The 27342-nt window shown below is 48.5% G+C and overlaps 2 protein-coding genes and 1 long non-coding RNA gene across 7 annotated transcripts; 1 reads left to right on the top strand and 2 right to left on the bottom strand.

Moving 5' to 3' along the window:
- Positions 1 to 317: 317 nt before the first annotated feature.
- Positions 318 to 10079, bottom strand: dtx2 (deltex 2, E3 ubiquitin ligase). 2 transcript variants are annotated; one of them, XM_077011108.1, is made up of 9 exons: positions 9124 to 10079; positions 7898 to 8492; positions 6413 to 6471; positions 5486 to 5623; positions 4257 to 4318; positions 3869 to 4030; positions 3245 to 3406; positions 2810 to 2899; positions 318 to 2033 (listed from the first exon to the last, which is right to left on the bottom strand). In XM_077011108.1, the coding sequence occupies exons 1-9, from the start codon at positions 9422 to 9424 to the stop codon at positions 1773 to 1775; spliced, it is 1830 nt and encodes a 609-aa protein (XP_076867223.1). In that variant the 5' UTR covers positions 9425 to 10079; the 3' UTR covers positions 318 to 1772. The 2 variants fall into 2 exon arrangements, with proteins under 2 accessions (XP_076867223.1, XP_076867224.1); XM_077011109.1 differs by lacking the exon at positions 5486 to 5623 and having other exon boundaries at positions 9124 to 10033.
- A 22-nt stretch (positions 10080 to 10101) lies between these two features.
- Positions 10102 to 11627, top strand: LOC143518562 (uncharacterized). The gene is made up of 2 exons (XR_013132227.1): positions 10102 to 10181; positions 10784 to 11627. It is a non-coding gene; the product is annotated as an uncharacterized LOC143518562 (long non-coding RNA).
- On the bottom strand, positions 11246 to 26675 carry gtf2ird1 (GTF2I repeat domain containing 1). Of its 4 annotated transcripts, none has more exons than XM_077011105.1 (27): positions 26361 to 26675; positions 22942 to 23806; positions 22529 to 22670; positions 22043 to 22222; positions 21598 to 21781; positions 20922 to 21268; positions 20647 to 20730; positions 19751 to 19834; positions 19420 to 19603; positions 18510 to 18535; positions 18229 to 18352; positions 17940 to 17983; positions 17768 to 17848; positions 17318 to 17404; positions 16022 to 16075; positions 15873 to 15938; positions 15440 to 15623; positions 15238 to 15302; positions 15081 to 15149; positions 14677 to 14944; positions 14491 to 14519; positions 14353 to 14400; positions 14119 to 14196; positions 13836 to 14028; positions 13663 to 13700; positions 13434 to 13549; positions 11246 to 12395 (listed from the first exon to the last, which is right to left on the bottom strand). In XM_077011105.1, the coding sequence occupies exons 2-27, from the start codon at positions 23065 to 23067 to the stop codon at positions 12327 to 12329; spliced, it is 2970 nt and encodes a 989-aa protein (XP_076867220.1). In that variant the 5' UTR covers positions 23068 to 23806; positions 26361 to 26675; the 3' UTR covers positions 11246 to 12326. The 4 variants fall into 4 exon arrangements, with proteins under 4 accessions (XP_076867220.1, XP_076867222.1, XP_076867219.1 ...); XM_077011107.1 differs by having other exon boundaries at positions 20976 to 21268; positions 22942 to 23072; XM_077011104.1 differs by having other exon boundaries at positions 22942 to 23072; positions 26361 to 26674.
- Between the last annotated feature and the right edge of the window lie 667 nt (positions 26676 to 27342).

The following is a 27342-nucleotide window of genomic DNA, read 5'->3' as shown; positions in this document are numbered from 1 at the left end:
ATGTATTTACATCAATCAGTCACACCAACCAACAAAAGGCCTAATAAGAGTTTAATGAGCCATCTATTCTTCTACAGGGACCCTGGACTCCATGTGTGGTAACTCACCATGCTAATCACCATTGGCAAATTGCTGGAGCAGCTCTGAATAATGGTCCCCCTTGCAAGCACCCAGTACAGCTTAAAAAAAATCTCGTCAACGGTCCCGGATACAAACCATTACCTTACCTTGAGAGCATCTCGCAGACATGCTTTGCTATATCAGAAACAGATATCGTTGTCTTGTATGACTGTTTTATTGCTGATGTTTTTTAATATATATATATATATATCGTTGCATACATTTGATTACTCAACCAAACATCACAGATGGACAGAATGATGGATAAACTGAAAGCCAAGATGAGCAGTGTTGCATGTAGCTCTCCAGCAAGGCTGATTGGCACTGTGGCACCTTCGAGAATGTCAACTTGCACTGCAATGTTTCGTAACAGCCAATTTCTTACACTTCAAATGAAACGCTGTATCTATTATTAGCATTAGGGATTTGTATGGTCCCAATGAACAGTCAAGAATTCTTGCATTTTCTAAGTACATAGTAATTGTCAGGGAAAAAAATACTTTCACCAGCTAAAAATAGGGTAATGTTACACTTCACGGACCAGATGACGTAACAAAAGAAAACATTCCCTTGTGCTTTCAAACATACTACCTACTAGCAGCAAGTGATGAAGCCAGACCTGAAAAACACTTTCGAAATCAGAAACCATAAAAAGCATCATAGAAATCATAAGTTAAAATAGCTGTGATTTGAAACAATGCCTTTAATTTTTAATACAATTCATATAGTACTAGCAAAAACTATTTGCATTGAAGTGCAGTAATAACAGATTATAGGACATATTTACTGTCTTCCTTTCTTTTAAAAAGGTGATGCCAAGTGATCTTAGAAGTCAGCGCTTCTAAGAACGGTCAGTCCAGGTACTGGAGCTTTACAATTTAACGTCGGTGCCACACTGGAGATCCACTGCAGATGGATCATTGGTTCAGGTCGGAAGTGGTGGTCTCAGAACGGACTGCAAATCATCTATTAAAAACACAAGCGGAGGCGTCTCCACCTGCCAAGTGCTAGATAACGAAGGTTCCCCATCTACGAGGCTACGCAGGAGCCTGGAGCCCCCTCGTTGCGATTAGCCGCGCTGCAAATGTTAAAGTGCTACCGAGAAATTGCATGTTTGAAGCCCAAACCACAGCTGCCTCTCACGACAAGTAACGCATTGCGAACGTGAAGCGTCCATCCCCACCGAGGAGACCAGCGCTGGGATGTGCTGAGGCAGGGGAGGGGCAACACCCCCTGGGGGAGGGGCAACACCAGCACTCCGCCGTCCACACGTTCACTCTTTCACAAAGCCTAGAACTGCAGTTTCCCGCAGCAGGACCAGGTCCCTATTCTGCCCTTAAAAGATGCATTGAGAAAGATTTTAACATGTAAAAAGTTTACCAAAATGAGCAATCACTGTCAGAAGTTATCTGTGAGAAGCCCGTCTCTGGACTTCATACCCAATCTTCATGTATATGGAGTGGTTACCCACATAGCTTGACACAGCACGGCATACAGAGACGGGTTTTTCCACAGAGAACTTCCTCACTCTTTATTAACGCCGGTGACATTACTGTCTGCACACGCTCAGTTCTCCCCCCAGTCTTTCACGGCGCATCTCCGACGTCAAGTCCTGCTAGCGAGGGCCGAGGCCTCCGCGGCGTCCCTCCCCCTCACATGGCAGAGACACCGGACATGCTAGCGGCCGCCTCGCGCCTCAGGGAGTCCTCCGTCACGCCCTGGGCGGCCAGCTCCGTCAGCACGTTGTCCAGGTAGTTGGGGTCCGGGTAGCCGTGTCCCGACACGTTGGACATCATCTCAGTCTTGTGGTGTATCTCGTTCCACACCACGGTGTCTGGTTCGCCCGTCGTGTTGGACGTGCCCACGGTGAAGATGAGCCGCCGCGTCCACGCCACCTTCAGAAGCTCCAGCACCTGGAGACGGGGCACCACGGAGACGCTCAGAGCGCACACACGCCAACGAACGCCGACGGGTTCGGCGTGGAGGCGATGTCTGAGCCCGCTACAGTTTGGATGCAGTTTAGCTTTGCAACACCCAAAACAAATCAGCTTTAATAGGAGACTTCACCTTTGCCATGGTTACACACAGCTGAGTGGGAAAAGTGTTGAGAAATGACAACGTGCATCGTGAGCAATCGTGTCACCGTTTGAATTATGTAAATGCTGCTAAACGATTTAATAAATAAGGAAGCACATGACATACCATCCAGACTAGTACTGCTCCCAATATGGTTTGGCTGATACAAAATAATCTGAAATTAAGGTCCTAAGGATTTATAATGACAATTTGAATGGTGTTGGAAAAACAGTCAGGAATGTGAGTGTCAACCAAACACAGTTGTGTGTACTGAAGGGGCTCTGGGAGCAGCAGACCACAAACTGAGGGGTCCATCAAGACAGCGGTGGGTCTACTCGTTTGAAGGTTACAAGGTCGGGAGATTTATATTTAGGACAGAGCTTCTGTTGTTCATTTGTGGTATTCTACTACGAGCCAATTAGCCCAGAAGCCGCTGAAGACGAGGCGCGGCTTCATCCCGGGAGCTGTAGCATCACACGTTGACCTCGGCTGTTACGTACTGGGGAAAGAGGTCACCCCCCCCCCCCCCTCCTGGCTAATCCTGCTTCTAACAGCCCACCACTGTGCTCCGTCAGACCTGAAAACCAAACGATGGCACGGGAGCCACCCTTACCTTTCTCCCCTTCTCGTTGTCGGGCAGGAAGCAGAATCGTGGGAAGCCTCGGCAGGTGTACGGCTGGCCGGGGTTGGGGTGCTCGGGACCCTGGGGAGGAGGGGGAGGAGAGAGATCAGCCAGACCTTGCGAGGGCACAGGCCGCGTACGGACACGTCAGCACCGGGCCACGCCCGCAGGCTTCCATCTGCCGTCCACCCCCACAGCTCGACCAGCGCACAACGAACACAGGCCGGCAGGCCCAAGAGAATGCGCTGTCCGCTCAGCGAGCCAAAAATACACTCCGAACACACACAAAGCAACCTCGGTCGGCTGTTTCGACCATTGCAGAAAATCAAGCTTGGTTGTTTCTGGGTAAAGCTACACGTAGAGGAATATGCCCGAGACACAAACACGAAGCGCACAGCTCGGCGTAGTACTGGGTTAACTGGGGACCTGTATGCCAGGGGGGATGTTATAGATGATCTGGATGGTGCCGCAGTCCGGGTGCCCGGGCAGCGACTGGGGGACGCTGTAGATCTCCATCTTGCCCTTCGGTTGGGTGCCCGTCTTCTCTCCGTAGATCGTCTTGCAAGACGGGCACTGGAGGCTTCCGTCCTGCGGAAGACAGCAGAAAAAGGTGGGGAGGGTGGAGGTGCACGTGGAAACGTACAGGAGCCGACGAGACCGCAGAGGAGACGCTAGCCACGTTGCAGACCACTCAGAAACCTAGCTGTGAAGTCTGCACACAGCCCTTGGAGAACCCACAGTACTGGGCTTTGTCTTTCAGCCAATGGAAGACAAGTTCTGCCAGCTTCCCAAATAAATAAATAAATAAAATCTAAGCTCACCTCAAACGGTGGGGGCCTGAACCTAAAAAGTACCGTATTCCCAAAACGACAACACACATTCTCAGAAGGGCCATAAATAAAAAGGTGTCACTCTGTACTTTAGACTCATCAAGGGCACTGCACGTTAAGTGGCACAGCGCTTCGCCTGGATCTGGGTCATGCTAGCATTGCCAAAAGAAATGCTAAGAAATCATTTCTGCTAGCGCAGGTTCCCTTGGGCTTGCCGTACCTTGTTGCCGTTGTTGTACATGGCCAGCATGCAGAGCGTGTGCAAGGTGTGTCCGCACTTGGTGAACTTGCCCACGGTGGCAGACAGCATGGGCTGTGTGCCCTCCCCGGGGCTGTCGTAGCCGGAGGGACATGACAGACGCTCCATGCAAATGATGCAGTCCTGTGAAAGAGCAGGAACATCAAAGCATGCCACGTGGCGGCGGGGGGGGGGGGGGGGGGGGGGGGGGGCTGGGGGGGTCCTGTACACCCCTCCAAAAGGACACACAGATCGATGGGATTTGATAAAATGTCACTGGTAAGGTGACGTGGCATTAGTAAGTCTGGCAATCGTTTCATAGCATCAGTCAAACACCAGAAGATGGACGATTCTGATGGCAAAGTCGTACCTCGTCTGGGACAACAGGAACTTCCTCCATGTATTTCTTAATGACTTCCTCTGGCTTCAGCACTGCAGCAGGGGACACACAACAGAAATGCTTTGCACGCGCACACACACACACACATACATCATATGGGCTCAAGTGAAACTGAAGCACCTTGTCAGCAGCCTAAAGGAAACCCTCCACACAGCGGCCGTAGCGAGGCAGGGCGTCTATAGGCCGTCCCGTGGAGACGCCCCATCGGGAACGCGCTGCAGTGGGGGCATCTTAAGGTGCGAGGACATTCGACCACACCCCCCTGGGTCGGTTCGGGGTGGCTCGTTGCTAAGCGCGAAAAACTTACCGTGCGTGCGGTGCACAGCCGCAGCCAATAGAGCCGCGTTGCCCTCGAGGGGCACGCAGCTAAGCAAGCTGAATTCTGGAAAAGCGTGCCACGTCGACCCGTCTGTGGCCGCTCTAATCGCACCGACTCTGGTTTCCGCATGCACAAGCAGCCGAGAAGGCGAGTATGACGGGCAGGCAGTCGCTTTCCCAGAGTATTGGCTATAGTGGGCGAGGGCACGGGAAGCTCCACGCAGCAATGTCATTGGCTTGGCCCTCTTTCAAGGTACTCAGGCACTCCCCCTAGGGGACAGGCCCAGCATGGCGCCCCCAGCACAACCGTGCTGGCATCAAAACGTTCAGCAGCTCGCTTGGTTAGCTGGGACGAAAAGTAGCAAGGTTAGGGGCGTGCTTGTGAGCGTCAGTCTGATCCGAACCTCGGCGCGGTGGCCGTGCACTAGACGACCTCACGGCTTCAGCGAGTTCAAGCGAGAGGGGGGGGGGGGGGGAGACGGACGCGTTTGGCGTCTCGCGGGGGCGAGAGGGTGAGTGACGGAGCGTGTGCGGTGATGCCGACAGCGGACGAGCAGCCACAGGGGGCAGAGGACGGCATGCAGGAGACGGAGTGAGGACACGGGTGTAGAAGTGATGGAACCAGCGCGTTCTAAAACCTAAAGACCCACCACGTCAGACGATGGAATGAGCTGAAGACGCTTTCAGAAGACACGCCATGCTACCTTTAAGTAGTACAGGCAACAGAGCGACAAAATAACGTCTCGCGTGTGCAAATTGAGAGCAGCATTCCGAGCAAGCAAGGGAGGCTGTCTGAGGAGCAGGGGGAGGGTGGGCAGCTGGCGCGGGGGTTTCGGGTCGGGTTAGGTCGGGGTTAGGTCGGGTTGACGCGGCTTAGCTACCTGTCCTGGGCTGCCTCTTTGCCCTCCTAACGGAGTCAGCCTGGGCTTTGCTGGGCCTGCCGGAGCCGCGCTGTGGGGATGGAGCGGCCATGAAGCGAACTCCCAGTCCTGCCGCAGACATCAAAATGGAAGCCATGCCTGGACGGCCGGGCCAGGGGCCCAGGAGGAAGACATGCGGGGGGAAGGGGGGAGGAAGGAGGGGGGGGGAAGAGGAAGAGTGATAAGCCACGAGCGGAGCAGGCCGACCACAAGTTGAGGGAGGTGGGTGGGTGGGGTTGGGGGCGGGGCATGCTCGGATGAGTGCGCGAGCCTGTGGCGGAGCTTCGCTAAGGGGCCAGCCTGACGGGGGAGGGCGCGATTGGCTGGCCGTCCTAGACCTGTCCGTCACAGAGCGCCGTCCTTCCTGGGCGGAGTTTGAAAGGCAGGCGGGCGCGGCGTCCCCTCGTCTAGAAGACCAGCTTCAAAAGCGCCCTGGTGGTGAAATCAAACTCCAACCCAGCAAATACGTGGGAGCATACACAGCCGACGCGTGTCGTGGAGGAGACAGCCTTACCTTTACTACAGTCTACACGCATCGCTGTATCATACACAACCAAGAGCTACAGAAAGAGCACAGAGATCACTACGACCAGTGTGAGCTGGTCTCCTACTGCTTGTGTATGGCAGAAACTCCAGTTAACCAGCTGGGAAATCATTGACTTTCCTCTACCAAAATGTCTGAGCCAAGACCAGAACTAAAGCTATTGGGCTTGTTGGGGAAATATTTGCCTGGTTCGCTGACTGACTGACACTCACAAGAACCCTTCCCACTACTAGAGCTTACAACATTTCCCCACATCACAGGCCGAGATACACATTTGCGATGGACCATCCAAGGACAAAGGCACACATGGAGCAGGCGTTCTGACGGGCCGTGGGGCACTGTACCTGCCAGAGCTGTGCTCACACTGCTGGAGCCGTTCAGCTGTACGGGGATGGCTGGAATGCTGGAGACAAAACACACACAAATAAAAAAAAGATGTTGGTACGTTAACACAGGCCTTATACACAACCGGCGTGAAATGGCGCACGAATCGTGTTGGGCATTCGTTAGGTCGGGACAGACTTCCTCTCAGAACGGTTTTGGGTTTGATCTCATCTGGCTCATCTCAAGAACAATAGAACAAGCGTGAACACACTCCGACGTTATATTTGGCAGCCCTAATGACGAGTTAGTAGTGTACATAGAGCAACTGTCACATGGTATCTAAAGACTGAGGAGGACTTCCTCTAGGGTTAAGTGAGGACACCACGATGGACTTAAATAACCAGGGTCTAAAAACAGCTTCTTCCTGGTTGTCAATACACTTGACGAAAGGCAAACAATGGCTGCATAAATCTGGGTTTTTCCTCTCCGAGTCCACGCAGAGGCTGGAGTCCTGCTTTCCTCCACACTTCCTGTGCCTGGCACCAGCTACTGGGCTGAGCTACTGGGCTGAGCTACTGGGCTGAGCTACTGGGCAGTGCTGGGGGGAGACCAGTCTGCTCTACTGCACATGGGGGGGGGGGGGGGGGGGGGGCGAGGCCTGAACTCATTATATGAGCTCCAAGTCAAAGCAAAGCTTCACTTAATAGTAAAAGTAGATGGTGACGTTGGGCCTAGATAAGCCTCTCAGAACAGGAGACCTCCTATGGACTCTGAGAAACGCCACGCATGGCAGCTCATTTCACCAACATTTCATCAGTGACTGCAGTGACATAACCCTACATTTTCCTCTTACACACACACACACACACACACACACACACACACACACACACACACACACACACACACACACAGTAAGTCTATTACTAACTCACACGAATAGCAGAGAAGCCCAACAAGAGGAAATGGGAGACACAGATTGCAACAAAGCAAAGAGCTTTGAACTCATATAATGACTCATACACTACAAAGCAGACAGGCAGTCTGGTATTTTCCACTTTGGAATAAGTATCAGTTTAAAAAAAAACATTTCTTTTTCTGGTACTGCTAGTCTCTATTGTTTAAAAAAAAAACTATTAAAAAAAACAAACACCACAAGTGAAATTCAACACACGAAAAGTCCCTCGAATATAAGAGGAAGAACTTGACCTGCCAAGCTGAATTCATCTGATCTGACGCAGCAAAATGTGCAATGCTGGGAATCTAAATAAGAATTAAAACAGGACAGGCAAATACAAGCAGATTCTGTCCAGGGCAATAAATAAGCTCGTTTTATAACTACACGCCACAGTTCCCCAACCTTGTCCTCGACCACCGGATGCCCACTTGGGTGTGTGTTTGGGTCAGGGATGGGGTGTGAGTTTCTGTCAGTGATAGGGAGTGTGTTTGGGTCTCCGTAGACCGTGATAGAGAGCAGCGCTCCGTCCCGCCAACCCAATGCTCACCTCAAGCCGTTCGCCGCAGTCGAGTGGGCCTGCCCTGACGTGGGGGGCTGCACCATCGAAGTGGCAGCCGGGCTCCACGGCCCTCCCCACGACATGTTCCCGACGGAGAGGGGCCTCCGGGGGTAGGGGGAGTACGCCGCTACCGGGCCCGCCCCGGCGGCCCTGCCGTGCTGCACCTGGGGACCCGGACGCCCGGCCTGGCCCGCCGAGAAGGAGTGTCTGGAGCGGGCGGGCACGGGGCCCGCGGAGGCCCCGCCATGGCTCAGGCACTGCTGGCACGTGCACGCCGGGCCCGAGTGAATGACGGAGCCGGAGGCCAGTGGGTAGGGCACCCCGCCCTGGCGCCGGACCCGCCGCCGGAACCCCGAGTTCTTATTCACCTGCTCCAGGGCGGTGAGGTCCACGATGTAGTTGTAGCCGTGCGGGCCCAGATCGGCCGTGGCCTGGCCCGCCTGCAGGCTGTGCTCCAACAAGATGGACGTGCGCGTCTCGTACGCCGTCCAGTTGCCCTCGTCGCTGGCCCACTCCCACAACACGCCGCCACCCAGCGCAGAGGACTGTGGGAACAGCGTCCGCCTCACCGAGCGGATCTTTCCTGCAGAAGAAGAAGTGCCTTCATTAGGGACCTTTGGGTAAATTCCTCGTTTAAAACCACAGAGTGAATACGCTCCAGGGAAGGAGACAAAACCTGCTGTTCACAAGCTCAGTAAAGCACGAGCCATATGCCGTTGTGACGTCACCACAACTCTTTAACCTGGCCTATAACAGTGCCCTTCTGTTTAACAAACCTTTATTACCTTTGCTAACTATGCTGGCCATCCCGTATGAATCTAAAGCCTACATCCGGGTGTTATTTTCCCCCTTCGTCCATCCTGTTCAGTCTGTAGGGAGTGCAGGTGTCAAAAGTCTCTGAAACCATTTCCTGATTGTAAGACTGTTTTGGTTACCACATCCAGAGAGCTGGATGACGGTGCCCTTATACTATGTAACCGCCTCACCCATTGGGGGAATTAAATACTCCAGTGTCAGCAGAAAAACTTGTTAACAGCTGTGTCGTTCTGTTTCTACAGTGAGAGTTACTTGCAGTGTACCATTATGTTTTGAATGAATTTATTATTCATATATTAATAATTAACCTACTAATAATAATTAATAAACTAACTCGAGACACTGAAACAATGTTGAAACAATTCTACAACTGTAACGTGACAGGACTCAACACTCACCGGTGTCTTGTCGAAACTGTTTCAGGTTTGGGATGTCAATGATGTAAGGGGCCAGGCTGGGGTCTGATTGTCCTAGAGAGATGCTGGTTGTGGTCGGTCCACCACCCCGCTGATGCTGGAGGCACTGTTCGATGTAGCAGCTCACCTGCCCGCTGTAAGGTCGCCAGTAACCCACATCGTCCTGCCACTCCCAAACCACCACCATGGGCTGCGCCTGCCCAGGTATCCCAGACGGCGATAAGAAAGACGGGCCGTTCCTGGAGCCACTCACGCCCGAGGAGAACCCAGGAGCTGTGGCCATGTCCCCTGTAGACCCGTCAATTTGACCGTAGTGCGAGTTTCAGCTCTGCCGATTAGCCGAGCAGCGAACTACCCCTCAGAGAAGATCCCCACACCACGAAGATGGGGAAAGTTACGAGCCAACCTAGCTAGCTAAGCTACACCCAACACTGGTTTAAACCCACTCAATTCACTCTCCATGCGGCTATTAAACAAGTTCGACTAGCCGGGCAGCTAAAAAGGTCCACATCGCTCCCTCTTCTATCGCACAAACACAGAAGATTTGGTTAATTTAGCTACAGGGAGTCGTTAGAGCGATGAGGCTGGACTCCATCTTCTAACGACCAGCTGGTGGCTAAGCTAGCTCGCGCCTCGCGATTTCAGCGCGCGAGCCGTTCGTCTGGCGTCTGACGGCCGCGAGCCGCGAGCGACCGTTGAAGCGACGGTTGGTCACGGCGCGGCGAGGTGAACCCTACGGGCGTCTGACACGATCATGGTCGACAAAGTTGTCTTAAAATCTTCGGTCATCATGTCTTCCCCCCCCGTAAGCCCGCTCCCCTGCCTGCCGTGGCGTCGCTAAGCGGATCCCAGTGAACGTACAAAAACAAGCGGAAACCAAAACCGTGAAGCCGACAGCAACGGCCCACAAAAGCGGCAGGGCTTCGGCCCGACGATTATTAAAAGTCCTGCGTGCCCAGGCGGAGCTGAGTGGTGTGGCCGGCCTTTTAATGCCTGCTGTTGGCCTTTAGAGCCGCCTCAAACGTGATGGTTGGGCAGATGTACGTTTTCAGGCAGCCTACTTTGATTTTTTTTTCTTATTGCCTTCTTCAACAGTCTGAAAAAGAAAGTGTAAAACAATAGGAGCAAGAACTTGATGTTAAAGTTGGTGTTTCTGGTCTCTCAAACGAGACTTCATTAGGTCGAAAATACAGAACTTTCATTTTGCAAATAGGTTAAATGAAAAATGAAAAATTAAATTGCAAATGAAACCGTGACAAAAAAAATATATAAGCGATTTTTTGACAAATCAAAATATATATTTTTTTTATAACAGCACGAATAATACATTGTATTATATTACGCTCAGCGCAGAATCACAATAATAAATGTATTTGGTTGTCAGTAATATTTAAAGTTAAAAACAGGTTAATTTCTCTACCAGTTTAGAATCAATCTAGAGGGGGCACAGGCTCACCCAAACCGGACAGCCGGAAACAGGGGTTTACCTTATAAAAAACGTTACTTTTTACAAACGTTGCTCTCTGTTAACACTCCGGCTGCTGGTTATATGTGATAACTGAGTTGGGATATTTTTTAATGATTTATTCATCATTTTCATTCCTTCATGGCCACAATACACCCATCTTATGGCTTCTTCTAGTGACCCCAGTGGCCTCCCCGGTTACCCGGTCTGCTCGAGCCCCACCGGGATGTGGCGGAACTGGAGCTTGGCAGCATGAACGTGCACCTGACCAAATCTACGGAGATTACGTGATGCAATTATGTCAACACGGACCAAAATGTCAACAGACGTAGTTTCCCACGCCTCGGGGAATCATCAACACAAAAAAGCCGAGGACGTTCTGAGAGTAAACTGATACTATTCCTAACACCAATTATTATTAGTATGGTGTGTCACTAATAGCTGTATTCATTTATATCTGTACGTATGAATATCTATTGCTTTCCTATCGTCTCTCCTGGGATTGTCAGCTAAGTAAATTGATCAGATGTCCCAGTAGATGGTGCTGTAGATACAATTTTGATGCACAAGTTTGGTCTAGATCTAGAATGTCATGAATAAGATTTTTACTAGTACACAGCAATAGTAAAATGCAATGAACGCAAGGCAACACATTTTATTTGAAAGGCCTAAATGGCATTAAGGTACAGCATATAAATACTGGTGATTCCAGAGACAGTCCTTACAGATTAATGTTATACCATTCTTTCCTTTACATACAATACATTCAGGACGTTTTCTCCAGGACATATACTTTTCCTCCATGTTCAATGAACGTTAGAGTAACTTACAAAGCTACAATATTAATAAAAAGTCTTTAATTGGAATATAAGTTAGTGCTATGATACTCCACTTTAGGGACACAACCCCCGCCCCACCCCCCGTGGAAAAACAAACAAAAACAAAAAAACAACAACAAAACCCCCTCCGAATGCATACAGTAGCTAATTGTTTGAATTGTTTTAGTGTCAGTCATGGTATTCAGCACTTGATGCTTTGTACTGAATTGTTAACATTCCCTGCATATACAAGTTTACTTTATTTAAATAAATAAATAAATAATAATACAAACATTTAGCTAGGCGTAAGACCGCAACATCAGCCTCGGATTTGCATCTTATGCCTACGCATTGTTAATGTTTGTCGGGAGTACGAGCTTCCCGACCAAAAGCGTTTTACTGTACTTGAGATGGTTAGTTAGCCACGATTGTTTACAGGGCCTTATACACCCATCTGACACTTTATTAGGTACACCTTGCTAGTACCGGGTTGGACCCCCTTTTGCCTTCAGAACTGCTTTCAGACCAGACTCATCAGACCAGGCAACATTTTTCCAATCTTCTATTGTCCAATTTTGGTGAGTCTGTGTGAATTGTAGCCACAGTTGGACAGGCGAACCTAATAAAGTGGCCGGCGAGTGTAGTAGAGCGACTCCTACAACGCAAAACGTAACGCACGACTCATCGGAAACGCAAAGTGAACTCTCCGTTTACGAAACCGCCTTTCCAGACGTTAAGCACTGGCAACCGTGGAAGCAGAGGCCTGAAGCGCAGTCGAGCAGATTCACTTCGAACCACCTGGCAACCCGAACGAGCGGGGGGAAAAAAAACACGTCTTTTCGTTCAGAGGCTCGCGAGGACACCAGTGGTCGTTCGTCTATCGGGGGCCGCTGGGTAGCCGACTAGTATTTCACTTTGCCTGGGACCTGGACGTTCACGCCACTGTAGTCCACCATGTACATTGGCCACTGCTATATGGAGAAAAAGAACAAGAAAAAACAGGTTTAAAGACAAAGCCCACACAACTGCTCTCTCCATCACTTTCACCCCATCTCTGCTGTCCAGAGTCTGATTTTGAAATCAAGCACATTAGGGGTCTACAGAGAAGCTTACATTTGAGACAGGAAATTATGTATATATTAAGGTCACTGGCATGTAATTCTGAGGAAAATCACGCAAAGCAAAGACTTCACACTGGGGAAGACGTTTGTCAAGGACAATGAGCCAAAGCATCGTCCACAAAAGCAACAGCGGAAAATGTGTGTGTGTGTGTTTGTGGTGAGAGCGGGGATTTCTGTGACCTGGAAGAGTGTTTTTAAATGTTTTGAAAATCCCAGACAAAACCTCAAGCTTCAGGGAGGCACGCACGCACGCACACACACCAGCCAGTTTATCCCAAATATCTACCTAGTAGGTGTACAGTGTGTGTATAGCCCATCTGATGGCATGCCCAGTTTGTGTTAGTCATCCTCTAGGACTCCATTGCACAACACTGTCAATCCAGCAGTGACACTACCACATGTACCAATAAATAAATAAACAATGCCAGCAACGATGCTGTGCCTGACAAATCAGCACGAGCTCAACATCCAGCCCCACGCCAGCGGCTTGTCCGTGTGAATGTGCTTCGTAGAGAAGCTCCGACAAATCGAAATAATTGTCCCGGGGGCAGACGAAGGATGCAGCTACACGTGGGTAAGAGTGGCAGATTGTGTGTGTACGTTCAGCGTTGGAGCTTGTCTTATAGTGGCTGGCCACGGTGCAGTGTCATTAACTGTTGCTCCACTGCAGATTCTTAAATTACCTCACTATTTAAAAGTTCCCCAGTCTAATGCAGGACATGCACGGGCTATTAGACTCCCAGACGTGGTCAAGAATAAGGGGCCAAATACTTCTTCCAGACATCTGATTTCAGAATAATCCATCATTGTTGTTATCGGGGTATAAATCAGTTTCAGGTTTTTAACGGCTCATTGCGTCAACCGTGATCCGTGGCTGCTGGCACGTACCATCACAGGAATCTGATTGGCTGTCACGGTGGGGTCCACCCCCGAGGGCCCCGTCACCCGGCTGTTGTCCAGGACTCGCTTGCGTTTACGTCGATTGATGGACACTTCCTTCCCTTCTGCAAGAACATGGCGAAACCGTGCAACTTATTCCGAGTAATTACACTGCAGAGTTTCCTTTGTTCATCAGGCCATTATTGATCAATTGGAACTTTTATGGTGAAGGTTGTACCTGTAATACAGGTCTGAGGACAAAGTTGAACAAAAGGCCTAAACAAGGAAGAAAGAGGCACTTAGATGCACAACGTCAAACGTATCGCAAACAAAAGACACGCGCTTCCATCATGAACCTTCTCCAGTGAATCAGCCAAGTGATCCGAGGTCCTCCACAGAAGCAATGCTTACTGTAAAGGGGTTTTGATGTTGATGGTTATGTCGTCTCGAGCCTGAAGAATCTTCTCCAGTCGAGCTATGTCGTACGTGTTGGGGTTCCTAAAGGGGACGTCATCTGGAAGACCGCACACCTCCAGAGAATCAGGACTGGCCCGGATCAGCTTGTACGGGACTACGACGGACCGGTCCAATCCTAGAGCTTCCCCTAAACATGATATGGAGAAAATCAAAGCAATTATTGCCTATGTTGAGTTATAAAGCCCATGGTTATTAAGCACACGGTATGTCTACGAACCGTATTTCTTGTTGAACAGTTCCTTTACTTGTTCACGCAAGATGACTTTTTCGCCCATACGGTTGACCTCATCATCATCTGTGGAAGCAACATTTATTCAAATGTGCCGTGACATAAGTCAGTGCTTTCCCAGAAGGTATTATCACAGAGACCTTTAGCTTTCACCTTTACAGTGTACAGCTGAATAATTTTGACATAAAATGGAATTAACAAGGGGAAAAATATATATTTTACCACTTATGGAGGCATATGCTTTCTTCAGTAATGTGATTCTTCTTGGTGCTATTTAAGAGAGAAACGTGCAGTAATATTTAACATAAACCTAAGTGAGTTGCATCTATACATTTGGGGATGAGATCACAGAACACGTACCTGGTTTGGGGATAAGTCCTTGGAAAGGCCTGTACGAAACAAAAGGTTCAGTTTTTGCTTGGGGTGTTTTTCTGTGTATTCTATTACATTTATACTGATTATAAAATGTTAGTGAGGCTCACGTCTTTTGAACTTATAACTACTTTTTATTTTTGTTTTGCACCATCCAAAATGAAAAGGCTGTACCTCGTAATGGTGAAGGAGATCTTATCAGCCACAGCCAGTATCCGCTCCAAGTTCTGTGATCCGAACGTGCACGGCTTACGGAAGGGAATTCCAGGGGGCAGGCCCTCGATGATCACCGAGCCCGGGTTGCTCTTTATCCGCTTGTAAGGCACCTGCACGGGATATTTGATGCCCAGCGCCTCGCCGTACTTCCGGTTGAAGAGGTCCTGGACCTGCTCCCTCAGCGTGTTGGCCAGGTCAATGCGGGAAAGTTTCGCTTCTAGGCTATCTGGTAACGGGAAGACAATAAAGTCACTCGACCATGGAACCCTGCATTCTTCAAGTGTTTATTTACTGTATTATATTACAGGGCAGTATACAAAAAAAAAAAAAAAACACGTGTGGTCTCGTGAGCCGTTTGCCACCTGAGAATGCGGGTCTCTTGGAAGCTGGCCCGGGGTCTTCTGCCAGGATATCTTTGGAGTCCAACTCGGCTGCAAACCGGACGAAACCAAAAGTGCAACTAAGCTACCTGTCCTGAACATATCTGCTTGTGGATGAGTGATTCTGTTCTGAGCTTACCAGTGTCAACAGCTGGTTGAGACATAGGTTCATGCTTAAGTTGAGTTTCTGTTAACAGGTCTGGTCTAAAATAGACAAAAGCAAACAAACAAAATTATTCTCTCATTCATTGTAGGTAGCCACCGTGAACAAATTAATCATGGTCTTCTGGACACTGTTCAAGATCTGTTCAAGATTGCAATTGAAAAGCTTTTTAACTCACCGTTTAATAACAAACTGGATCTGGCTACTGGCACTAAGGATCTTCCGAAGTTTTGCTGCTCCGAAGCAGTTTGGTCTCCGAAACGTAATCCCTTCTGGAAGTCCTGTGATGTACAGGTCTTCTGGATACATCTGGAACTTGGAATAGGGCACCTTAACTGGCTCGGGCAGGCCAAGAACCTCAGCTAAAGACAAGAACACCATATGGACATTGGGGACAATTAAATGCTATAACCCTTTCTTTAGTGCTACAGTTTTTAAGGGCTACGAGAAAATGATTTACACAAAAACAAATGTAGCAATTTTTCCTATCAGTATGTGTCGGAAGTCGATCAGATGTACATCTGTAGTATTTTAAAGGTTCTAACATTAAATGTGTTAGATGTACAGTCAGAGATGTCAGTGGGACGTGTCTGAGCTCAGTGTCTCCTCACCGTATTTCGTGCTGAAGAGACTTTCCACTTGCTTTCGCAGCTGAAGGATCATCTCTCCGATGTCTTCTAGAAGAAAGGCCAGATCATCACACGACAGAGCGCAACATTTGACAGATGCGTTGAATGAGCTTTACAAACGGAGGCTTTACCTTCGACGACTCTCTTTAGCCCCTGAGGCGTGGACTTCTGCGCCAGCACGTCGGCTAAAAGACAAAGTTACGCAAGTTCTCCAAAATGCCGAGCGGTGACGTTGAGTATATGGAAGGCTACACTCTAACAGACTAACAGCTTTTGAGTTTCCACTCACCTGTGGTTTACTCCAACGACCATTTGTGTAAAGCAGACTTCAAAATAACATATTGAATTAAATTAATCAAAGGAAATCATGAACAGCGAGTTAATATGAACACTTCAACTCAACGGTCATAGTCATGGACTGTTTTCAGTTTAGATGTCAGATTATGTTGGCCTTGCGGTCTATAATCATAATTTGCTGCTCCGGAATTATGATTTTGAATGCACAATATGACAATATGAGTTGAGTGATCTTATTATCTCGCATTGATCAGTTTTGGGTTTTGAGTTCTGGGGTGCCAGGAGTGGGCATCTAAACGAGGAAACCGTTACAGCTGTGTTTTTGGGTTTGTTGGATTGGAAATCTAAACTAGGAAAGCTTTACTGGTGGGTTTTTGGGTTGTTGGATTGGGAATCTACATTTTCTGGACACAAGGCCACATGAGGGGTCTGCTGGAGGATCAGACCAGGGTTGCCACTACTGTGGGGGCAGCAGCTGGGTTAGATCCTGGGACACTCGCATTGCTCCATCTGCTTGTGTAATTATGGTAAAGGTCCAAGAAATGTTTTACACAGACTAATTTTGGAACGGGGAGATTTAGAAAAGGCCGTCCACTGCATTTCCCGACCTCAGACACTCAGTTATTGTTTTAAGACACCACGGGCCAAATCACTCAGCAGAGGTCGAGCGTCGGTCCCAGAATGAAACATTTCAGTGACAGTCCAACACTCGAGAAATGTCTGAAAAATGGCTCCGCTATGTACAATCTGTAATATATCAATTTTCAAAGCCAATTTTCTTGTTGGAAGGGGTCATCTCTAGACGCTGCCTTTTCAGAATGGGTGATGACTTTCACCAGGCCTTTCCTCTCTCATCATGTTTCAAACTATCCGAGATATACAAAGAGACGTATTATAAGCTGTATTCGCCAACAGCTCAGTGAAACGAAGTTTGTTCATGAAACACACGAGTGAAAGTCCTGGTTGAGGGCCAGCACGCACTATGACTATGGAGTAAGGTACCAGTAGCAGGTTAGAACGTTGGGAGAATCTAGGAGAGGCTTCATGTGTTTCCTGCTTTCCTCAGGGGTATCAAACTCCTGAACTGGAGGGGAGTTCTGGGGGCGGGGACCGAGGGTTTGAGCAGTTACCTGCTAGTGGCTCCAGAGGGCGACGGAGGTCAGGGGTCACTAGGTCAGCCTGAGGCTCACTTGGCTCCTCTGAGGGCACAGCAGTCTCTAAAGAGGGTGGTGGAGTTGGACCAATAAACACAGTGAAACACCGACAGCAGCATTTGATTGGCTCATGGTGAGTCACCTCAACAGCCAGGATATTTCTGCATGCACGTTTAGGTATCAGCTAACACATATAGCCCAAAGAAAACTTCTGAATATGAAGAGGGACATTTTTATTCCAACAACCACCCCCCCCCCCCCCCCCCCCCCCCCCCACCAGAGGGGTGAGGCTAATCTGTAACACTTTAGGCATAGCCAAGAAAAATAAAAACTAAAAGCGCAGGTGACAGAGTCGTTTAGGCAGGACCGGACATCTGTCACCATCAGGCCTGGCCTGAGCAGCAGGGCAGGGGACGAAAGCCTCACCTGGCACGGTCACCTGAATGATTTCAGCATCTGGCGGCTCCATTTTGACCTTTTTCAAAGGGGCACAATCACCCGAAGGTCCTGGAAAAAAAGAAAAAAACAGGTGTGCATACGTGTGTGGAACAGGGCAAAGGGGCCAACACCTCGGAGAACCTGGACGAGATATCCTCACCTGCTTCACACTCTGCCAAAGGACTAACACAGGAGCTGGTGGACCTTCAGGAAAAGAACACAAACAAGAACCATATGTCAACTGCTAACCCTGACTGGTGGGAAAGTGTGTTTTTTTTTTTTTTTTTTGAGCGGCCAGCATTCAGGAACCTTTCAGGCTCTGTAAATCCAGCTAAACAGAAGCTTGAGTTGAAGTTCCTCATACGCATGTCAACAAATGGCTGTTGACTTTGGCACATTTTAAACCCCGATAGGCCGAGCTGCCAGTGCCAGCAGGGACAGCCACCTACCTGCTGCTGTGGGCGTTGCTGGCCAGCTCCAGGGCGGAGCTTGGCACCCTCAGGCCTTCTGGGAAGCAGTCGTCAGGGGTGGAGCAATCCATCTTTCCCTCCTCCTTCGCCACCTTCCCTGCAGCTGAGGAACAAGATGGCGTCCGGGCGAAGCAGTTTAACAACAGCCACCATGTTTAACCGTGAGGCGATAAGAAAGGTGACGACGACGAAACAATAATCTAATCGTAGCAAATCAGAACCTTATTGGGAAATAAGAAATCCGACGGCTTTTCACTCACCCGTGAAGATCCGTTCGTCAAACATCCTGCGGACAAATAACACAGGCCGTAAGAACGCGTGTGAGCAGGCTCGCACCTCGACATATTGAGCTGGCCGATCAGCATGCGCGGGGCCTGCAGGATCGGCAGGGGGGGCTCCGCCGCTAGCCAAGAGGAAGGGGGGGCGCTGGCACGCCAACGGTGGCGGTTACCGCACCCTGGGGGGCGCCGGGCGGTTTGGACGGCCGGCGCCGACCTGCCAGATGGCGCAAGGAGCCTCGACGCTTTCTTCCCGAGCCGGATTGGGGAGAAACCGGCGCGGCCGCTCAAAGGCCCGCCTCGCGTCACTCCTGCTCCGGCCCGACGAGCAAGACGCTGAACCGGAGGGTAAGAATTAACCGGCGGACCGGAAACTGCTGTTGTGGCGCCGTGTCGTGAAGGCGACATAACACTGATTGTAACACATTCCCCTTTATTTCAGTGGAGAATTAATTTTTTGAAATCTTTTTGAATAAGTCTAATGGATGACTCAAATAGAAGCATCAATGCCTTCGTAATACACACGAGTGTACATGCAGATAAAATATGCGTCATATTGAGAAAGTAAAAATGAGGTCAGATATCTTGATGCACGTTCACTGCAGATCCCTACGGTTTGCAGGTTGAAAATGTTTTTTTCCCATTAAATTGCTTAAAACATCTAAATTAATTAATTAGCACTGTAAGAACATGGCACTATTTTCAAAAGAATCTGAGATCTGGGTCACTTTGTGTAGTTTATAAGAAGGTCTAATTTTGATCCGCAGCACATGGAGAATCGATACAATTAATGCTAAAATGTCAGATATTTGCCTAAAGCACAGATCCCACATTTTAAAATGGCTGCGTACATGTCTGACATTTCCTCGATTTCCACCACGAGGTACCTCACCGTTTCACAACAAAGCGCACGCTGTGTCTCTCTTCCAAGATTCGTTTGAGCTTAGGCACTCCGTAGGTGCACGGCCTCTTGAAGGGAATCTTGTCCGGTATTCCGATGATCTCTACCGCTTCGGGATCGCATGCGATCTTCCGGTATGGCACAGGAACCATGTGATCCAAGCCCAACGCTTCAGCTTATGATAAAAAAAAAAAAAAGTTGTTTTCATTTTTATTTCAACAGAAGAACAGAAAACACATTTGGGGGCTATCAGGTACCGGGAAACAGAGGTGGTGTAATGGTTTTGATGTTGGGTAAAACCAAGAAAATGCAGCTGCCTCACCATAGCGACTGTTGAACAGGATCTGTACACATTCCCGTAGCGTGTTAATGTCCTCTGTTTCCCTGATAAACGCGTCCCATTTTTCTGCACAAAACAGGAAACGGGCATTAAAAAAAACAACAACACACGATGTCTATAGTTTTCAGGTGTACCACACGGCTCTGAAGTGGATGAGGACATAACCAGTAACCCAGCCAAGTGCTTGATTGACCACTGGTGGCTCGATTCGTCCTCCTGGGTTTGTTTGGGTTAGGCAGAGGTGACGATTAACGCGGGACCTGACTCTCGCCTGGACTCGAGGGGCTCCTGTTGCTCTTTTGAGAGGAGCAGAAGCCGAAGGCCCGATTGTGCTGGCACGAATCCCAGACCTGGTCTCCTCCCGCCCACACGCCCAGCGACTCTGGCACCATCCGCCTTCTTTATCTGTCATCGGCTACCAGCCGGGGCAGTAACGGCCCAGTCACGTCTCCCACCCCCAACAGCTACGGTACCCAACACAGGACAGATGGTCATTTCTGCGTGTGCCATTTTTAAGAATGATTCATAACTGGTAAATTTCGTAGTGACTATAAGGCGGTCCATGAGTAACAGGCAGATCACAGAGCTGAATCAGCCCTTCAGCTACGCAGGCTTACTGTTACAAGTTTTCCCACAACCATTCTAAAGGAACGCACACACTACGGATGCGAAAGTCAGGCAAAGCCACCGAGCCGCTTGTCTCGACGTCGGAATAAAACATCGCTCTGCATTCCGTCCCGATCTTCTGTCTTGCTCACTCAGGACCATGTGGTTGCCATGTGTTTAAGAATAGCAATAAGGACAGCTGTTGCTTTCCTTGGCCACTCGCGCGTGCCTGTGTGTGTGTGTGTGTGTGTGTTTTTCAGTCTGCTGCACACCTGATTTTTCATGGACTATGGAGAACAGCAGGCGTTTAGAGACGTGGATGCTGGGAGAATCTCCTGCGAGGCCTAGCCGCTCACCTGCAACAGACCCACGTGAGACTACAAACTGAGGCCATAGAGCTACAAAACCCACGTGACCTTCAATCAGCAAGCTGCACAAACGTATACTCTTAATACTTTAACACCATGTCCTTTAGTCACTAATATACACAGCACATAGATCCATAAGGTCAAACCAACACAAATCATATTTTCCTTCTCAGACATACAGTGGTGTAGCGATCCAGGGGCCTCCCCGCAGACGAAAGGGAGGAAGCTCTCACCGCCGTCCAAGCCGTCTTTGCCCACGGGCCCCTTCTCGTCCCCGGGCCCCCACGCCCCCATGCGCTCCTTGGCCAGGACGTGCGGGACCGAGGGTTTGAGCTCCACCTTGCCGTCCGGGTGTGGTTGGGAGGACATGGGCATGCCGTACAGGAAGCTGGAGAGTACAGACCCGCCCCCGGGCACTTCCTGCACGGACGGCTTGGCGGGGGCGTGGCTGCCGACGCCCTTGACGACCGCAGACGAGTGGTGGTTGGCTTCCGGGCAGGGTTTGTTGTCGCGATCATCTTGGGGCCTGGGTCGAAGAGCACAAACTCAACCCCGTTCTGTCCACACTCTCCCTCAAACATCTTTATAAGAATCCATCACCAAAATAGCCAATCTTGTAAAATACAAGAGGAATTAAGCACTTCGGATTAAGTGAGAAAGATTATGTTAAACTGATTGTATTTTTTCATTGTCAGTCACACTAGCCTGTAACTGGGTGAATAATCCTTTAATATCAACTTATTGCACAACCAAAGTTACGCAACACACTTTTAAAAAATCATAATGTCTGTGAATCGTTGGTGTTGCCTATGGCTTGGCCACAGTGTGGTGGGAGGCGTTGTGACCCCTGCTGACCTTTTGATGACGAAGCGGATGCGGTTGCTCTGTTCCAGTATCTTCATCAGCGTCTTGGTGTCGTACTCGGCCGGCCGCCTGAGGGCCACCCCGTCGGGCAGGCCGTGCACCAGCACGCTGGCCAGTTCCTTCTGGATGTTCTCGTAAGGCACGGGCACCAGGCTGCTCTTCCCCACAGCCTCACCTGAAAACCAACCACACCTCCGTGACTCACGCCGTCGCGGACGCTCGGCTCCGTGTCAATGATTAAGCGCGCAGTAACATCGGCGGGACGCGCGTAGCTAACGTCAACGTAGCTATCGCCAACGTGCGTAGCTATCGACAACGTGACGGAACGTGAGACTGAACTGAGAAGCTATGGGGAAACATTAGCAAAAATGTTCTAGTCTAAGACGACCGGTACGTTCTCACAAACGGGCGTGCAAGAGGGGGACGGTGTTCTCACTGTAAAGCACACTGAAGAGCTCCTCCACCATCTTGCGCAGAACAAAGACGTTGGAGTGAGTGTCTGCTAGGGTCCGCTGCTTGGCTGGCGTGTTGCTCTCCTTGCCTGAGCGGCTGCATTCCGCATCAGTAACTTTGGCGTGGGAGTTGACAGAATTTAATGCTTGTAGACAAGACACCCCTGTGGAACACCAGTGGGGAAAAAAAAACCCAGAGACTCCATGTACCAAACTCTATATTTGATGTCATGCTTTCCAGGGTCTGTAGCAGATGAAGCAAGTACCTCTCGTCACTACCAAAATCCAAATACGATTCAGTTAAGGATGACAACTACTACTGGGAGTTGGGGGGACATTCACATAACTACCATTAGCACAGTCTGACCAGAACCATATTTACCAAAGTGGCAGTGATGGGCTCGCTTTAATTCGGCATGGTTTGCCCGTTTGGTCAGACTGACAGTGGACTGATAGACATGAAAACTCACTGCAGAATTTGTGAAAGTCTGTCTGTATTTCCTTCCTGGAGTTGAGGAAAATCCGCCCTTTTTCCGTCCCCACGGCGATCACGCTATCCTCGTGCACAGTGACACACGCCACTTCAGCGTTTAGCTTGGACAGAGCAGAACACTGCAATGACAAAAACAAGAGGAAACTCACTCAGGCCATATAGAAAACGCAGACCACCCGCATGCAAACCTCACCAAATATCTCACCACTTACTAGAACTACTGCAATAGCCAATCGATTATTCATTTACTGTCAAACATTAAAGAGTATAGATTTGAGTAGTTGAGTAGATTTGAGTAGCTGATTAGATTTGAGTAGCTGATTAGATTTGAGTAGCTATGGAGTGGTCCACTCGGGCATAGAGGGTTATGGGAAAGAGGGCGGGCCGTACCACGGAGTCCAAGGCCGACACCAGGCTGGTGAGGATTTCCTGTCGGGTGGAGACCTGTGGTCCCCGGAGGTCGGCGTGCGCGCTCGCTCTCAGCCCATCACAGCTGAGCTTCCGCAGCTGGGCCATCCCTCCTGGAGGATCAGCAATTAGCGTTAACCAATAACGTGCCGCGTGGCATCACGTGAAAGAGAGAGAGCCGTGTTCGTTTGTCCGCCAAAAGGTTAAACGTTGCCCCCAGAAAGTTCAATATTGCACCAGACCCCACTGAACTAGATTAGGATGAGTCTGTAACTATAAAGCCTTTATGGTTCTTGTGAGTACAGGAGCAGGTAGTGATAAATTGTGAAGCTGCTCTGTAATCCAATGCAAGGCAATTGTTGTACTACTATTTGGTTTGATGTGGACTGCAGAGAGGCAGACATGTCATGAAAAGCGGAGGATGGCGATGATGAAGATGAAGTCCCATTTTGTTAAAGAAGACTCCAGTGATTTGCTTCTGTTTCACTTCCCTAAAGGGAGTTGATAGTTTTGGGTTCCACATCAGCTCTTCTTCTAACGCATCCTGGGGTTTGAGAAAAGTATTCAAGGATATAAAACCTTTAAGAAGCTTTAAAAAGTGATAGTAATACCCTCTAGCATGCTAATGCGCTGAAATCCGTCACACGCATGTGAAAGTACCTAATTACGATAAGCCCTCATCAAACCAATTAAAGCTGGCTTAGATTATTGCCTTAAAACCTTTCAGCCTTCATTTGCTCTCCTTGGCAGCAATGCAAGGTCTGGGACGAGCAAACCTCTGAACTCAACCGGGACATCCCTCACCGCTGGTCCCCGTGTCGTCCATATTGTTCTGAGGCTTCTTTCACTGTTGTATCAACCAGAGAAGAATACTCACACTTAACACATCTGAATTCAAACCTCATCGGGGCAAAATCAAAAGACACCCAAAAAGACACTTTCAAAAATGCACATAAACGTTAGGAAAAAAGACAACTGAAGATTAGGAAGTGGGAGGGGGGGGGGGGGGGGGGGGATAGTTGGGAATAGCAATCCTAATTCCGGGCTCTGCGTTCTCATGGCAACGGCAATCCGTCTCCTTGGAAACTAATCTCGAGGCATGTGAACAATGCAGCTCTGGCCTTTAATCTCTCCAGACACTGGGAGCCATTATCCTGCCTCCAGGCAAAGCCAAAACCACACACTAGCCAGCGCGGAGACGCGGCCGAGCCTCAGCCATGCTATTACTTGTCTCAATCGGCCTCTTAGCCCGAGGCCTCCGAAGCAAAGCGGCCATTCTGGAAGCACCATCCTCTAGCCGAGCTGCGATTTGCAAACAGGCAGACGCCAAGTTTGCCCGTGTACGAATCGGGGGAGGGGAAAAAAGGAGAAAAAAGTCTAGGTTGAGGTCAAGTTCTGGTATTGCTATCATCCCTTAACAGAATAATAATTGATGTATACACTGTACACTATACTATAATGGATATATACTCCTGAGGTTTCTGTGCAGGAAGTTCACTTTGGACCAAGTATGAGAGGTGTAAAAAAGCAAGACAGTAATATGGTGATTATATGGTTTCAACTTCTCTGCTTTTAACCTATATTCTGAAATATTGCTTTGGCAAAGACATACTGTTTTGTTTGCTGGATCCCTCTGCATTAAAAAAAAGCCTACACTTCATCTTGTCTGCACTTTTTAGTGTATAAAACCGACTTATGTTTTGTGAAAGTGTCCTTTTCAGCATTTGGACTAACACGCAAGTCTACAAAGCCACTACAGCAGTTTTTATGGGCATTCCCAAAACGTTAGAAGGGCAGGACAGAGTGACATTCTTAAGTGCTCAGATTAATGACTTCCGTTTCATCAGGAGTCTTGCTGCCCAGACACTATTTTACTCACGCCTCTCCACCCTGGTGGAGACATATTGGAGCTGATCCGATACTTGTTGAATAATCGCCCATATGGTGCTTAGACATATTATCATAACCTGAAAGAGGGTATCGTGCCTTTCTGAGCAGGGTTTCCCCCCCATAAGGAGCTTGCAAGTCTCCTTCCCATTTATACACAATACACTTGCTAATACCCCAAATGCAGTCACAGATCCTTTGAATAACGCAGCTGTATCTAAGTCAATCAGCTCAAAGGTGATCATTGGCTATTAATCAGCATTAACACAGTGCATCAGTGCTATTGGCCTGGGTCTACACAAACACTGGCTATTGCCTCATGAAGTTTCTTCAGGGAGTAAGGAAAGTAATCAGCCTGGTTGTGTCTTCTAATGTGAAGACAACACTCTCTCTTTACAAAGTTTCCCTGACCGCCTCAGTTTGCATTTGATACAGACGAGCTTATAATCAATGATAGAGAGAGAGAGAGAGAATGCACAACACCCCACACTACACTCAAAACTAACAAACAGTAGTGTGGGATTATCAGGGAAGTTTGTTTCATATTTAATACGATGAAAGGGATTTTCCACCCCGTTCAAAAGCAAAGTAATTACAGTGGCACACTACTCTAAATTTCTTATCAAAAGCAAATCCTGGCAGATGTGACACTAATTAAGACATGCGATGTACATGTCCATCAACGCGAAATGCAGCTGTACTGCCTTTTTCTACCTAGTGGGACACCAGGCAGGCTAACAAAGTCGAATTTGACCATGATTAATGTACATGGCACACCAGCCGACTAATAATTGCTGGTTTGTATTGTAAAATGAGTTGGAGTTGAGGGGGGGTGTCCTTAATAAATATGTGAACAAAGTGAAATACCGTCGGTGTAAAAGTGACATGTCCAGTTATGCATATTTTACACCAATTAGCCGCCACGACTGAGAGGACAGTGGCCGGTTTAGCTGAGGGGGGGGGGGGGGTATGGTCATTTTTGACATTGTAAACATGACCTTCTCAGGTCGGTTTACCTCAGCCACGACGGTTTAAAGAAACGTTAAACCGTTAAAACGTTAACCGCGTCCGGTTTGAGCCGCCGGTGACGGCAACAATGGGACCGTGGGCAGTTTGTGCCACAACTCGCTAGCGGTGAAACCGTGTTGCGTTGTCGACGTGTGCGGGGGGGAAACATCAGGGGAACGGAGGGGCACACACGGCAATAGTCAACAAAATAAGACACCACACCGACATATCCCCCCCTTACACGCCGCGGGCTCACGGTCATTTGTTTAAAAGACAAAAAGACGCGGCACGGAGCGCCGTCTCCCCCTCGTAAGGGACGTTAGCTTGGCGGCTACTCCGCTAGCTAGCCGTCCTCCTCCCCCCCAGAATTATAATCTGTAATTTCACCATTCGAATACCCGTAAAAAAAGTCACGTGTGCGAAAAAGAGAAACGTTATTATCTAGTTATAAGTGAGTAAAACAGAAACCGGGGGAATTTCTTAGCAGTTTTCCCCGTTTTAATTACCTTATGCTGTCAATCCCGGAATAGGTTTATTCTCCGTTTAATCCAACAGTGAGGGCGGAATTCCCATCTAAAGAAAAGCGACGGCGAGCTTATGAAATCTCGTAATCTGGAGCATGCTCCTTTTTCTTTGTTGTTTGTTTGGGTGTTTTCGGTGAGATTATTTTTGTCTATTTTCGTCCTTTTCTTTCTGTTTTCTTTAACAGAGGAGAGTGTCCCCTTTCCCCTTTCTTTGTTCTGTAATCCAGTAAAATTGAAACTCATTCGCCTCCGCTAATCCCAGCCCAACTCAACAACAGCATCTATTGGCTGTAATTTACATACAGGATTAAAGCACCATTTGGAAACCACGGGGGAAACTTGCTGAGGAAGAAATGCTGTCAGTGATTTGACCAATGTTCGCAACAAATACTTTTACCATATAGTAACAGATGCGTGTGTATCTCACTTGTATCCCCGTTTTCTTTTTTTTACCCGGCTCTGGACGAAAAATACATTTAATTAGAAATTCACTATATAAAGTAACAACTATCTCTACCCTGTTTTAATAGAACATATTTAGAAATATTTCACGCTAAGATTTTAAAACTACCAGCCTTTTTACGCCTTGGTTGACACGAAAGAAACTTTATGTATATTTAGATTTTAAAAAGCGAATGTACAACAAACAAATATATATTATATATATATATAACAAAAATAATACCATGGCTCTTTTAAGGAGTAGTAGCTTATTAAATTACTAGCTAATTTAATAGTTTTATTAGTCAGAATAATTAGCCTTTGTACACGGTCTTAATTGCAACCTAAAAATTGCAATCTAAAAAAAATTGCAAAGTAAACTATCTTGCTAAACTAAATGCGTTCGTCTTGTCCCTGTACTGAGAACTACTACATTCTTTAAAATAATTTATTTGATAAGGTGGTAAAATTGCTAAAAGTTCGCCCCCTGCTGTCCTTTCTGAGAATCATCACTGCCAGATGT

The sequence above is a fragment of the Brachyhypopomus gauderio genome, chromosome 7 (genome assembly GCF_052324685.1).
Source record: "Brachyhypopomus gauderio isolate BG-103 chromosome 7, BGAUD_0.2, whole genome shotgun sequence".
Classification (NCBI taxonomy): Eukaryota; Metazoa; Chordata; class Actinopteri; order Gymnotiformes; family Hypopomidae; genus Brachyhypopomus; species Brachyhypopomus gauderio.
Note: the sequence above shows the minus strand (reverse complement) of the source record. Positions and strands in the feature narration are given on the sequence as shown.

Excerpts from the sequence above, each read along its gene's own strand:
- gtf2ird1 (XM_077011105.1), bottom strand. The coding sequence starts at position 23,067 with ATGGCCCAGCTGCGGAAGCTCAGCTGTGATGGGCTGAGAGCGAGCGCG. Across the intron at positions 19,835-20,646 it reads CATAGTCCATGAAAAATCAG|AAAAATGGGACGCGTTTATC; the intron begins GTGTGCAGCAGA and ends TGTTTTGTGCAG. Across the intron at positions 17,405-17,767 it reads CATTCAGGTGACCGTGCCAG|AGACTGCTGTGCCCTCAGAG; the intron begins GTGAGGCTTTCG and ends CACCCTCTTTAG.
- dtx2 (XM_077011108.1), bottom strand. The coding sequence starts at position 9,424 with ATGGCCACAGCTCCTGGGTTCTCCTCGGGCGTGAGTGGCTCCAGGAAC. Across the intron at positions 6,472-7,897 it reads ACTGCGGCGAACGGCTTGAG|CATTCCAGCCATCCCCGTAC; the intron begins GTGAGCATTGGG and ends TTTTGTCTCCAG. Across the intron at positions 4,319-5,485 it reads AAAGAGGCAGCCCAGGACAG|TGCTGAAGCCAGAGGAAGTC; the intron begins GTAGCTAAGCCG and ends CCCCTGCTGCAG.